Genomic DNA, 12,123 nt, shown 5'->3' with positions numbered 1-12,123 from the left:
CGTGCCCCCCCTGGCTCGGCCCCCTGCCAGGCCGCATGGGCACGACCCCTGCTCCCAATCAGGAACCACGGGCACAGCGGGGACCAAACCGGCCTGTGGCTGTGCTCTGGGCACACGGCACAGGGCTCGGCCAGTGCCGGGCAGAGGCTTCAGGGCCCCAGCTGCCCACCTGTCTCTGGCCTCCTGGACTGCACCTGCTCCGGCTCCGGCTCCTGCTCCGGCTGGCTCTGCCCCGGCTTCGCACTGGCTGTGCCTGGGCAGCGGCACTGGGAAGGCAGCGCCGCCCCGTGTCCGGGCGTCACCTGGAGCCCAAGGAGGAGCTCGGTGCACGGGGCGGGGTGCAGGGGCAGGGCCCCGCCCTTGGGCTGGTGCAGGGAGGTGGGGGCCAAGGGAGGACGCTGCCTGCCCCTGCCCCGGCCTACACGGAGTATGCCCATGGCCCATGGCCAGGCCCCCGTGCAAGACAGGGGTGGTGCATGGGAGAAGGCCCTGCAGGCAGCACTGAGGTGCTTAGCATCTCCTCACCCTGCCTTTTAATATATATATCTTTTTCCTGCTGTGTGCATATATACACAGCATCCAGCGTAAGTTCCGGTTGGTTGGTTGGTGTCTCAGGAGGTGACCTGCAAAACACTTGATGAGACAGGCTGTTTTGGGTGATGGCCCAGTTGCCAGCTTGCGGATCTGGCTCGTGTACCGTACCTGCAGGAACAGGTGGATGTCTGGCAGCCCCCTGCCCCCAGTCTGCTTATTCCTGTACAGGCTCTTCCTTGCCACCTTCTCCATCCTGGATCCCCAGAATACGCGCGCACACAGCTCTCTGGACTCTGTGGGCGATACGCCGTGGAGGGGGGAAGACCAGTACACCCGTAGCAACACTGCCTTCATGAGTGCCACGTGCCCCCCCCCATGGAGAGCTGGTGCATGTGCCACAGACTTAACCTCTGCTTCACCTTGGCCTCCTTCTCCCAGGCCTTCCTTCCGCTCAGCTTGGGGTCAAACTCCACCCCGAGGATCTTGATCCCCTCACAGGGGCCCGAGACCCCCAGGGACTCCAGGTCCCCGACCTCACCTACGGCCAGGCCCCTGCTGCCGCTTCATAGACCTGTGTGCGCCACAGGGCTCTTTGGACTGAACACTTATTTTGGCACAGGATGTTCAGGTCACCCATGTAGGCCGGGACCTTGGTCTCTTCCCTGCTTCCTCTGGGGATCTGGACTCCGGGCATCCCGGGGTCCTGTCTAATGCGTTGGGCCAGCAGTTCAACGGCACAGATGCACCGGAGCGGGGAGAGCGGGCAGCCCTGGCAGACCCCCAACTCTACTGCAATGCGTGCGCTCAAGAGCCTGCTGACCAGCACCTCGCTGCTCACATCCGTGTACAGCACCTTTATCCAGCCAGTGAAGATCACAGGATGCCCTTTCGCCTCCGTGTCCCGAAGAGAAACCAGTGTGACTCTGTCGTAGGCCTTTTCCCACTCGCCCTGCCATGGACCCTGTTCAGTGCCACGCCGCCCTGGGCCCACCCTGCCTTGGCCCTGCTGCACGGGGCCATCTGTGCCTCGCAGGCCCAGGGCAGCGCCTGCTGCAACTCGCATACGCGCCTGCCCAGGCCACAACAGCCCCCACGGGCAGCCAAGGTGCAGCCAGGCCTAGCCCCGCCTGGCCACAGGCACCACGTGCCACAGGGCTTTGCAACATGCCCCGGGCCCAGGCAGGGCCCCAGGAACCCCAGCCTGGCCAGGTCAGGCCCTGTCCCACCCCTGGGAACCCTTGGCCTGGCCAGCAGCTCCCAGATGCACGATTGCCCCTGCAAGGAGTGCTTCTTCTTTCCGCACCCCCCCCCCCCCCCACACACCATCCTGGCGGGGGGCGTGATACAGCACCTGCCCGAGCCTGCAGACACGCACCCAGCACGCAGCGCAGAAGCCCAGTCTATGCCTGTTGCCAACAGCCTGGGCCGAGCTCCAGTGCGGGCTGGAGCAAGAGGCCCCAGACCTTCCCGAGTGACCACAGCGCCTGGGCCAGCAACGAACACGTCCAGCCACGCTAGACAGGACCGAGCAGAACCACGGCCTGAAAGAGTCTCAAGGCCTTCAGACCAGCCCAGAGCACAACGGCAGTCTGAAGGTGCCAGCACCAGATCCACGGGGCCACACGCACCGGGCACGGTTTTGCCAGAGTTGCATGTAATGTACTCGGAGGCACTGTAAAAAGAGATCAGGACTCACCCGGTCACCCACAAACCAGGGTAAATTGGTGGTATCTGAATTGTGTGTAAAGGGCAGGGACCAGGGTCACCCTGACAGGCACTGGGGCTGCACCTTACCTGTGTCCCAGCTCCCACGGGGTCCTGACGACACAGCTGCAGCCTGGTCCTGCATGGTCCAGGGCTGCACAGTCCCAGTCTGCAGAGCCCAAGGTGCAGTTCATGGCACGGCAGCAAATAATGCACTGGGGGTGGATGGTGGCGTCCAGGTGTGAGCCCAGCATGGTCCTCAGGACCAGGAGACAGGCCATGCAGCACGTGTGCACACCAGGTGCCTGTGCGCACATTGGTGCCCACCTTAACCCCAGCCCCAGGGCACGGGAGCCTGTGCTGCCTCCCAGGTGCTACAAGGTGCAGCCTTGGGGTCTCTACCCTGACCAGCCCTGTGCCCCAACACATTCCCCATCCCCTTGCACAGCCCAGGCCCAGCTGCACCACATGCAGAGTAGGGCCAGCAGCCCCACTACACAGCCCAGGTAGGCAGTGTCCTTCCTGGGGCAGGTGCAGGGGACACCGGGCAAGCCAATCCAGCTTGGGTGGAGGTCCAGCCCCAGCTGAGCATGCGGCTGCCACGTGTAGACATGGACATGCCCTATAATGGGGCAGGCATGCTGGAAGTAGCAAGGGGATTGCTCATTTGGCTAACTAGAGCATGACGATATCCAATGGTTGGAACCTGGATATTGCAAGGAAAGGCCCCCTGACCCACAAAGAGACCACACAGGAGCCAACTCTCCCAGTTTATTGACTGCAGCACAGGAGCAGCTACCCCAGGAACCCACCCGCCCGCCTCCCCCCGCCAGGCCTGCTCAGAAGCCCATGCGGGCACGCTTGCGCTTGGCCTGGGAACCCGTGGAGGCCTGGCTCTGGGAGAGGGGGACGTGCTGCTCCACCCCCAGGCTGGAGGCCTGGCTCTGGGAGAGGGGGACCCGGTGATCTCCCCCCAGCCTGGAAGCCTGGCTGCTGGGCACCTCAGGTGGCGTCTCCACGGGGGACTCAGTGAAGATGGAGAGGTAGTCGCGGAGGGTCTTCCTGCGCTCCCTGGGGACCCCACGCAAGCGCAGCATCTGGGATGACAGCAGCTGGGAGGGGGCCCCTGGGTCCTGGCTGCCCCCAGGCTCCTGGGAGAGCTGGGTGCTGCAGGCCAGCGGGGAGCCTGGCCAGGGCTCTGCAGGAGCATCCTGCCCTGACAGGGAGGGCGCAAGGCTATGCTGGGGGCTGGCTGGGACAGGCGTGGGGGCCCGGCTGCCCACAGACCAGGCTGAGACATCACTGAAGTCGGACAGGTCAGACTGGCAAGTGAGGGAGGAGCTGAAACTGCCCGACAGGCTGCAGAGGCCCCGCGCTCGCTTCCGGCGCCGTCTCTGCTCCCGCAGCGCCCGCTCCCGTGCCTGCCGTGCCTGGCTCCTGCCCTGCTGCTCCTCCCACCAGTTGCTCCAGCCCCCCACCCAGGAGGCCGTGAGCCGCTCGCTCAGGTCATCGGGCCAGGCCTGTGGCTCCAGGGGGCAGGGCACAGGCGGCGGTGGGGGCTCCGGGCCCAGGGCACAGCCCACAACCAGACCACGCTCCCGCATGGCGCGGCGCAGCTGCCGGCGAGCCTGCTGGTGCAGCACCCTGTCCCCGGGCGGCTGGCCCAGCTCCCTGCGGGTGAAGAGCCGCCTCTGGCTCAGGGTGAGGGGCACCCGTGGCTTGGCCGGCTCCGCCAGGTGCTTCCAGGCATGGGACAGTGTTGCCAGCCAGCGGCGGTACTGGGCAGCAATGGCAGGGCTGGGGGCAGGGGTCTGGTTGGGGCTGGCTCGGCCTTGCCCCTGGGCCCCGGGATCTGCGGGCTGCCCGGCACTGCCACTGCCCTCATCCTCCGAGTCCTCGTTCACAAGCACCTCCAAGCCAGACAGGTGGAAGGTCTCCATCCTCTCCTCCTCCTCGCCCTCTGTGCCCGAACCGCAGGAAGTGCCTGCTCCTGGCAAGTGTTGCACTGCCTGGGCAGGGGTCTGCAGGGATGGGGATGTGGAGGGCTCATCTGCATGGCCCCTCTCCGGCGAGCTGTCTGCTGGCTGCGAGTGCAGCAGCGTCTGGTAGAAGAGGTCCCCGGCCTCCGACAGCTGGAAAACCAGCATGGACTCCAACGGCCCGCAGCGCCCCAGGGTGGCGGTCACCCCTGGAGAGAGTTGGTTGTGAGCCAGGCAGGCAGGGGCAAGTGGCAGGACCCGGGGATATTTCCCTGGGCACCGGCCCAGCGCCCCGCACCACTGCCACGTGGGTCCGTGGCAGAGCCCAGCAAGGGGCCTGTCCCATCCTGTCTGCCAGTGGTGCCTCCCTGCACACAGGCGGCCAGCTTCCCCACCGCCCCCTGGCGCCGTCCTGGGCACCATTGTGCAGAGGAGCCACAGGAAGCCTGGCCTGGCACCTACCTGCAGCGGGCATGCCCAGCCTCTGGTGCAGCCAGTCCAGCTGGTGGGGTGTCGTGGTGGGCAGGTACTGCAAGCCATCAGCAATGGTGTGCAGCCTCCGTGGGGCCCCCACAAGCTGACAGGCTGATGTGCTGCTGCCTGCAGAGAGAGGAGCGCCATGAAGCAACGGGGCTGCATTCCCAAGCCCCACCTGGCCACGGGGATGCTGAGCAGGCCAGTCCTGGGCAAGGAGATGGGACCAAGGGGAGAAGGCCCCCATGCACTGTGACCTCCCCCTACCCCAGGTGCTAGGAGCAGCCTCAGAGTGGCTCTAGCCATTTGCTGCAGAGCAGCTACCCCCACGTGTCCCAGCCCAGCCCCAATGCCCCTCGTGCCCCCGACCTGTGCACTGCAGCAGCAGCAGCTCCTGGGTGCGCTGGGCGCCCAGCAGCACCTTGTGGCTCCTGCCCCGGGGACTGCCCGGCATCACGTGTGCAAAGATGGGGGGGACCGTCATCATGTGCTCCCAGCGCAGCGCCGGCACCAGGGGGAAGCGCTCGTCCACCACGTACACCGAGAACTGGGGGGATGACAGAGCAGGCCGAGACAGTGTTGCCCAGGGCCCCACCCCTCGGGGCCCGGCTGTGCGCCGGGCCCGGCCCACCCACCTGCAGCCGTGGCACAGGCCTCAGGGCACTGCAGTCTCCCTGCTGTGCCAGCCCCGCAGCCAGGCCCCCGAGCACCTGGGCCACGGCACACACATCTGCAACAGAGGCCCCGGCCAGCCCTGCAGCCAGGCATGAGGCTGCAGGCCCCAAGCAGCCAGTGGCCCCCTGAGCTCCAGGGGTCACAGCCCCTCACCACAGACACAAGCTGCTGCCCTGTACCCACCCTAGCCTGAAGCCCTCCCTGCTGGACACCCCCCACCTCTCACCTGTGTGGCGATGAGGTGCTGGGCAGGGTGGGCCTGGCCCAGGTACAGGGGCAGCACCACGCGTTCTCCACGCTGACACCCGGCTTCTGCGCCCACCTTGAAGAGATCTCGCCGGGCCTGAGTGGGGGCCTGCAGCCAGAGACCAGGACCTGTCAGCCGGGCTGGGGGAGGGAGATGCCCCCTACCCCACTGGAAGGGCCCCGGACACCCACTGGGGGAGCTGAGAGGCCCGAGGGAAGGGCCCAGCCTGCCCGGGGCAGCCCCGGGGCCCGGCTCCCCCACCTCAGGCACTCCCACACCCTGTACCCTCCTGGCGGGCATAGGGTCTTGCCTGTGGCATGTGAGCCCAGATGCCAGGGCACAGCCCCTGGCCCCAACTCACCCGCACGTCGAGGCACTGCACGCCAGTGCGGTCAGCGTAGCTCAGCACCCGCGGGTGGGCTGTGAACTCGCTCCAGCGCCACGGCGATGCGTCACGGAAGAACATGGTCTCCGGCTCCTGGCAGAGGCGCTGCAGCCTGGGGAGGCCAAGGACGCCCAGAGATGGGTGTCAGCACCCAAGCCGAGGATCCCGGGGGGCAGCAGGACCTGGGATATGGCCGTTGCTGTGTATGGGCCTGGCTCAGGTCATGGCTGTCACTGCCTGGCCACAGGCCCTGGGACGGGCTAGATGCTGCTGTGGCCATGGCCTGACCCCAGTGCGGGAATGGGGGAAGATGCTGCTGCGCACCCCACCCAGCTCTGGGGCCCTGCAGCTCCCAGCACCTTCTGAAGGCTCAGAACTGCCCCTACCTCCTCCTCCTGCCACACCACGGCCACCTCCCCCTCCCCCTCCCCCTCCCGGCAGCCCAGGGACCCCAGCAGCCTGTGCTGCCCGCCCCGCTCATCCCCAAACCTGGCTGGGGCAGGGAGGCCCCAGGCAGCCTTTGCCAGTGCCTGCAGCCATGCTCACCCGGTCTCGACGCTCCACAGGTAGACAGCCCCGCTGTGGGTGCACAGGGACAGCTCCCCGGGCAGGTGGGGGCTGTGGGAAGGGCAGTGTCAGCGGGGCCTGGAGCCGAAGCAGAGCAGACCTGGAGCCTGCCTGCAGCGGAGGCACAGAGGGACAGACAGACCTGCCCCAGCTACAGGCCCTGTTGCCCCAGGGCTTGCAGCTGCCACTGGTCTCATGGTTCCCCCCAGCATGGGCAACACTTACCTGGCAGTGAGGCAGGAGGCTGGCGAGGTGGTGCGGACGACCTGCAGCGGAGTGGGCACGGCGCCAGGCTGCAGCCTCCAGGCCCCACAGTGGTAGTCCGAGCGGACACCCACAAAGGCTGCGGGCACAGGAGGCACGCCGGTTTAGCTCATGGAGGGGGAAAGGGATCACAACCAGGTTGGCCCACGGGAAGACAGTACCACGGAGCAGTGACTCGGGCTCAGCCCTCATGGGGGTCCCTGCCCCTCAGCCCCTGCTCCAGGAGGCTGTCAGCCTGGGGCTCCCTGCTCCCCTAACTGGGGTGTGGGGCCCTACCCTGCCCAAGGAAGCAGGGCTGGCTGCTGCCCTGAGGGCAGGGAGAGGCGAAATCCCTGGCTCTGCTCACCTGCCCCATCCACCTGCGTGGCAGACACCTGGCGCACCCGGCCGCTGAGCTTAAACTGGGCAGGGCTGCCCTGGGCGCAGGGACGCAGGGCGCCGTCCTCCCCTGGCGCCAGCACCACGTCCTGGAAGCCTGCGATGCACTGGTTAAGTGCCACGGCACAGTCTGATGGGACCAGGACTACAACCGCCTGGCGGTCTAGCTATCACACCTGCCCGCCCCACACACCTCCCACCACAGGGGCTCAGCTGGATCCCTCCCAGGGGGTAACAGCGACACAGCAGCGTCCAGCCCTGGCCCCCCAGCATCTCCCCCACAAGCCAAGCAGACCCCCCCAGCTGCAAAAGGATACAGAGCTGATCCATGGCAGGGCCAGCTGGGTGCAGCAAGCAGCCGCGGGACGCGCCTATGCCCCCAGTGGGCAGCCAGGCCAGCGCACCCCCAGTCGGGGCATCGTCGAAGAGCAGCTGGTCCCACTGCAGCGCCAGCTCCTCATGCAGCCGCTCGCCCAGCATCCCTAGCGGCAGCTCCCACAGCCAAGCCTGGCTCAGGTGGCAGAAGCCGCGCAGCCGGGAGCTGACCCACAGCTGGCGGCACCCGCTACAGGAGGGGACAGGTCAGGGACCACCATGGGCAGGTGGGGGGCAGGCCCAATGCACGGAGCCACATGGGCTTGGGGGATTGATCTGGGGGGATGCCACACACTCACCGCCTGGCGTCCATGTGGCTGAGCTCCCGCAGCAGGGCCGACAGCGGGACCACGTTCTCACATGCCTTGCCCTGAGGGGAAAGGGGACGGATGGGCCGGGGTCAGGACAGAGCCACAATACCTGACCAGGAGGGGCACGTGTGTGTGCAGGCAGCATGTTCTCATGCCAGGAGGCTGAAGGAGGGGAGGGCAAGGGGGGTTCCCCATGATTCTCCCCCTCCAGCCCCACTCCCCACAATACCAGTGAAATGCAGGACAGTGCCAGGCCACCATGCACTGCCCAGCAGACGGAGCAGCCTCAGCACCCCTGGTCCATGTCCATCTGTCCCCTTGTTCTGGATGGGGGCAGAAATGGGACAGGACAGGGGTGAGGTTGGACCTAGAGGGTGGCAGCTGACGGAAGTTAATCATCGTGGTGCACTGTGACCAGTGGGGTCCCTCAAGGCTCTGTCCTTGGGCCAACACTATTCAACATCATTAATGATGTGGACATTGGTATCGCAAGTGGACTGGCCTAGTTAGCTGATGACACCAAACTTTGGGGTAAAGCATCCACACCTGAGGACAGGAGGGTGATCCAGGCTGACCTTGACAGGCTCATGAAATGGGCAGACGAGAACCTGATGGTGTTTAACACTGAAAAGTGCAAGGTTCTCCACCTTGGGAAGAAAAACCTGCAGCATCCTTACAGGCTCAGCAGTGCTACGCTGGTTAGCACTACAGGCAAAAGGGACTTGGGGGTCATGATTGACCACAGGATGAATATGAGCCTTCAATGTGATGCTCCACGTAGTAAAGCGCCCAAAACACTGGCTTGCATCCATAGATGCTTTTCGAGCCAATCCCAGGAAATCATTCTCCCCTTGTACTCAGCCTTGGTGAGGCCGCAGCTGGAGTACTGCGTCCAGTTTTGGGCTCCACAATTCAAAAAGGATGTGGAAAAGCTTGAGAGAGTCCAGCACATGATCAGAGGTTAGGAAAACAGACCTTATAGTGAGAGGCTGAGAGCCATGGGACTCTTCAGCCTGGAAAAGCACAGGCTCAGGAGTGATCTGGTGGCTGCCTATAGGTTTATGAGGGGTGCTCACCAGGATCTGGAAGAACGTCTGTTCACCAGAGCACCCCTAAGGGATGACAAGGTCAAACAGTCACAAACTCCTTCATGACTGTTTTAGGCTGGACATAAGGAAGAATTTCTTTACTGTCCGAGCCCCCAAGGTCTGGAATAGACTGTCACCGGGGGTGGTTCGAGCACCTACTTTGAACGCCTTCAAGAGAAATTTGGACATTTATCTTGCTGGGATCCTATGACCCCTGCTGACTTCCTGCCCCTGGGGCAGGGGGCTGGACTCGATGATCTTCCGAGGTCCCTTCCAGCCCTCGTGTCTATGAATCTATGAGGTGGGGGAATGCACAGCACCCGCACAGCAAGGCCCCGGCTGGGTTCTGGTTAGTCACAGCTGGGGAGAGCAGGCTGCCAGGGGTCTTGGAGCCAGGGGCTCAGGGAAGCAGGGGCAGCAAGATGTGGGCTGCCCCTACCCCCTGGCCCAAGCCAGGCGTGCAGCTGTCCCTGGGGATGGGCAGGGACCATCACTCACCCGCAGCCGTGCCTCCCCCAGATGGAAATTCTCCTGCAGTAGCTGGCCCATGGCCCCGAACGCGTCCTCAGGGTGGTCCAGGAAGAAGTGCGCCAGCTGCGGGGAGGGGCACAGGGTCAGGGGGGACAAGCAGGGTCTGGCTAGCATGCAGGAGTCTGGGGCATCCCCAGCAGGCAGCTGGGCACATGTAGTGTCTTCGTGGCCTCAGCCCCAGCTGAAGCCCCCTGCCCCCTCCTCCCAAAGCTCGTTGCAGGGAGACACTGCGCAGAGCCTGGTGGGCAGAGCATGGCCATCCTGGATCCCCATGTGGGTGCGTGGGTCTGCTTGGACCCTCTGACACCCTCTCCTGCCCAGGGCAGCCCTGCTCCCCTTCCACCCCAGCGCCTTTCCCCAAGGAGGGCAGTGAGCTCAGTGGCCCTCTGCCTTTTGGGGCTCAGTGGCCCTCTGCCTTTTGGGGCTTTTGGGCTGGGCCCACAGGAGCGCTGAGACTCGCTGCTTTCCCAAAGACCCCCCTGCCAGGGAATGGGCCATGTGGTGGGCTACCTGGGGTGCTGGGTACAGCAGCCAGCCTGCAAGGACTCACCTGCCTGGTGAAGTCAAGGGCGGCTTCAGTCCTGCCTGCCTGGAGCTTCCTCCGAACCCGCCCCGGGTAGAGAATGTCGTGGGGGGTCACGGCCAGGACCCTGAAGCCTGCGGGTGAGAAGCAGGGGGGGGAGAGAGAAGGACACGGACGGAGGACACGACAGGGGACGGGACACCAGGCCAGGCTGTCAGCGCAGTGCAAGCCCCCAGGGAACAGGGAGGGGAGGGAGCCATGTAGCGCTGCTCAAGGAACCTCCAGCAATTGTGGGTGGAGGGATGGGCACGTGCACCCCCCAGGCCCTGGCAGTACCCGGGGATGGACTGCCCAGGGGAGCCCACAGGTCAGGAGCTAGTTCCTGCTGCTGGAGGGGATGAAGGCCAGGAGGACCCTGCCAGTCAGGGCCTTGTGCTCTAGCAATCTCTGGCTCTGCTGGCCTGGGGGTCGAGGCAGGATCTGAGCTCTCACCAGCGTTAGGAGGCAGAAGCGGCACCGCAACTGCATCAGCAGGTTCCCAGCTCTCGCCTTTCTCGCTGTGAAGCGGCACGAACCCCTGTAAGGGCAGGACAGATGGATCAGCGCAGCTCCCTGCCCACTGCAGGGGGCACCTCTACCCTGGTCCCCAGCTGTCCCCAGCCCATCACGCTGCCCTGGGCTGCAACCCCACTCCCCAACTGGGTCAGGGCCCTCCATTAGGCCTGCACTCCCTCCCCACTTAAGGTCAACACTAACGATGCAAGGGGCTGCCCCTCGGGAGGAATCATCACAAGCACAATGACAAACTGGGTGACTCCTGGCTGGACGGCAGTGCCAAGGAGGATTGGCGGGGGGGACTCGATAGATCAGACTCGATATGAGCCTGCAGCATGGTGCAGCTGCACAAAAGAGCACTGTGATTTGGGCTGTGTCACGCGTATTAAGTGCAAGACACAGGAGGGGATGGTGCTTCTCTGCTCGGCACTGGTCAGGCCTCCTCTGGATAACGGCTGCAGTGCTGGGCTCCATGTTTTAAAAGGGAAGTGGAGAAGTGAGAGAGGGGCCAGAGGCAGAAACAATGCTCAAGGGCTTGGAAGGCAAGTCCTAAGAGAGGCTGAAGGAGCTGGGCATGTTCAGCTTGCATAAAAGCTGCTTCAGAGGGGACATGAGAGCAGCCTGCAAACACCTGAAGAGCTGCCTCACAGGAGAGGGAAAGCAGCTTCTCTCTTGGCTTGAAATTGCAGCAAAGTAAATTTAGACTGGATCTCAGATAAAACTTCTTTCTAGTCAGAGCGGGGGAACAGGTGCCCAGGGAGGCTGCGGCTGCTCCAGCACTGGAGGTGCCCACGCAGGGGTTGGGCAGCCACTGGTCGCGAGTGAGCTGGGAGCAGCAATGCCCACAGCGCCGGGGGGCACAAGAGCCGATGGGGCTGCCACACACCAGTTGCTGGGACATCACGGGCCGAGGGCTGCAGCCCAGGGCAGGGGACGCACACTCAGTGCGGGGCTGTGCTCAGCAGTAGGAGAACGAAGCAATGCTCGCAGCCAGACAGGAGAGGAAGGGAGACTAGAGGAGCTGGCGGGCAAGCTTTTTTGGGTGATGTGTTATCTTTTATTACACCATCAACTGAGTAGCTGGGAAAAAGAGCTCTCTGCAAGCTTTCGGGCACAAGCACACGTCTTTGGGCACAGGGAGTCGCTGCTGTTGGGAGATCTCCAAGGAAGGAAAGAAGCTGAACGTGTGACAGGAGGTCAGTGAGAAGGTACAGGGGCAGAAGCGAGGAAACCCCAGGTTAAGAAGGAAGAGGAGGGGGGATAATGGCAAAGGTGAGAACCCTGCAGTGCAGAGCGGCTGGGACAAGAGGAAGGGGTCGCGAGCCGGGCGGGGCCCAGGGTGCAGGGCAGAGCAGGGATGCGGCCGCCCCAGGCTCCGCGGGAAGGGAACTGCCCTCCTGCCGGGACCCACGTCGGGGCTTTCCTGCCACCAGGGCGCTGCGTGCAGGTGGCGGCGGCCTTGCCCCAGCCCCACTGGGCAGGAAAGATTTCCTCCGGTCCGACTGGTCTGCACTGGCGGGCCCGGGCCCGGGC

The 12,123-nt window shown here is 64.6% G+C and overlaps 1 protein-coding gene and 1 pseudogene across 3 annotated transcripts in view; both read right to left on the bottom strand.

Annotated features, from left to right (window-relative positions):
- The window catches only part of LOC102388239, a 26,114-nt pseudogene extending 25,328 nt beyond the window's left edge, over positions 1–786 (bottom strand).
- Positions 787–2,792: 2,006 nt separating this feature from the next.
- TAF1C (TATA-box binding protein associated factor, RNA polymerase I subunit C) overlaps positions 2,793–12,123 on the bottom strand; it is a 10,575-nt gene continuing 1,244 nt past the window's right edge. Inside the window, exons 2-15 of one of the 3 annotated variants that reach the window (XM_025194989.1) lie at positions 10,528–10,612; positions 10,063–10,169; positions 9,480–9,575; positions 8,123–8,216; positions 7,882–7,952; positions 7,525–7,772; positions 7,176–7,304; positions 6,791–6,908; positions 6,545–6,616; positions 5,975–6,110; positions 5,593–5,721; positions 5,061–5,238; positions 4,680–4,817; positions 2,796–4,426 (exon numbers count right to left, since the gene is read on the bottom strand). In XM_025194989.1, coding sequence (XP_025050774.1) covers positions 3,078–4,426; positions 4,680–4,817; positions 5,061–5,238; positions 5,593–5,721; positions 5,975–6,110; positions 6,545–6,616; positions 6,791–6,908; positions 7,176–7,304; positions 7,525–7,772; positions 7,882–7,895 — 2,511 coding nt within the window. In that variant the 5' untranslated portion in view covers positions 7,896–7,952; positions 8,123–8,216; positions 9,480–9,575; positions 10,063–10,169; positions 10,528–10,612 and the 3' untranslated portion in view covers positions 2,796–3,077. Of the gene's footprint in view, positions 4,427–4,679; positions 4,818–5,060; positions 5,239–5,592; positions 5,722–5,974; positions 6,111–6,544; positions 6,617–6,790; positions 6,909–7,175; positions 7,305–7,524; positions 7,773–7,881; positions 7,953–8,122; positions 8,217–9,479; positions 9,576–10,062; positions 10,170–10,527; positions 10,613–12,123 lie in introns of all 3 variants that reach the window. The other 2 variants (XM_014527206.2, XM_025194990.1) reach the window with 2 other exon arrangements.

This window comes from Alligator sinensis, unplaced genomic scaffold (assembly GCF_000455745.1).
Source record: "Alligator sinensis unplaced genomic scaffold, ASM45574v1 scaffold1970_1, whole genome shotgun sequence".
NCBI classification, from domain to species: domain Eukaryota; kingdom Metazoa; phylum Chordata; order Crocodylia; family Alligatoridae; genus Alligator; species Alligator sinensis.
Note: the sequence above shows the minus strand (reverse complement) of the source record. Positions and strands in the feature narration are given on the sequence as shown.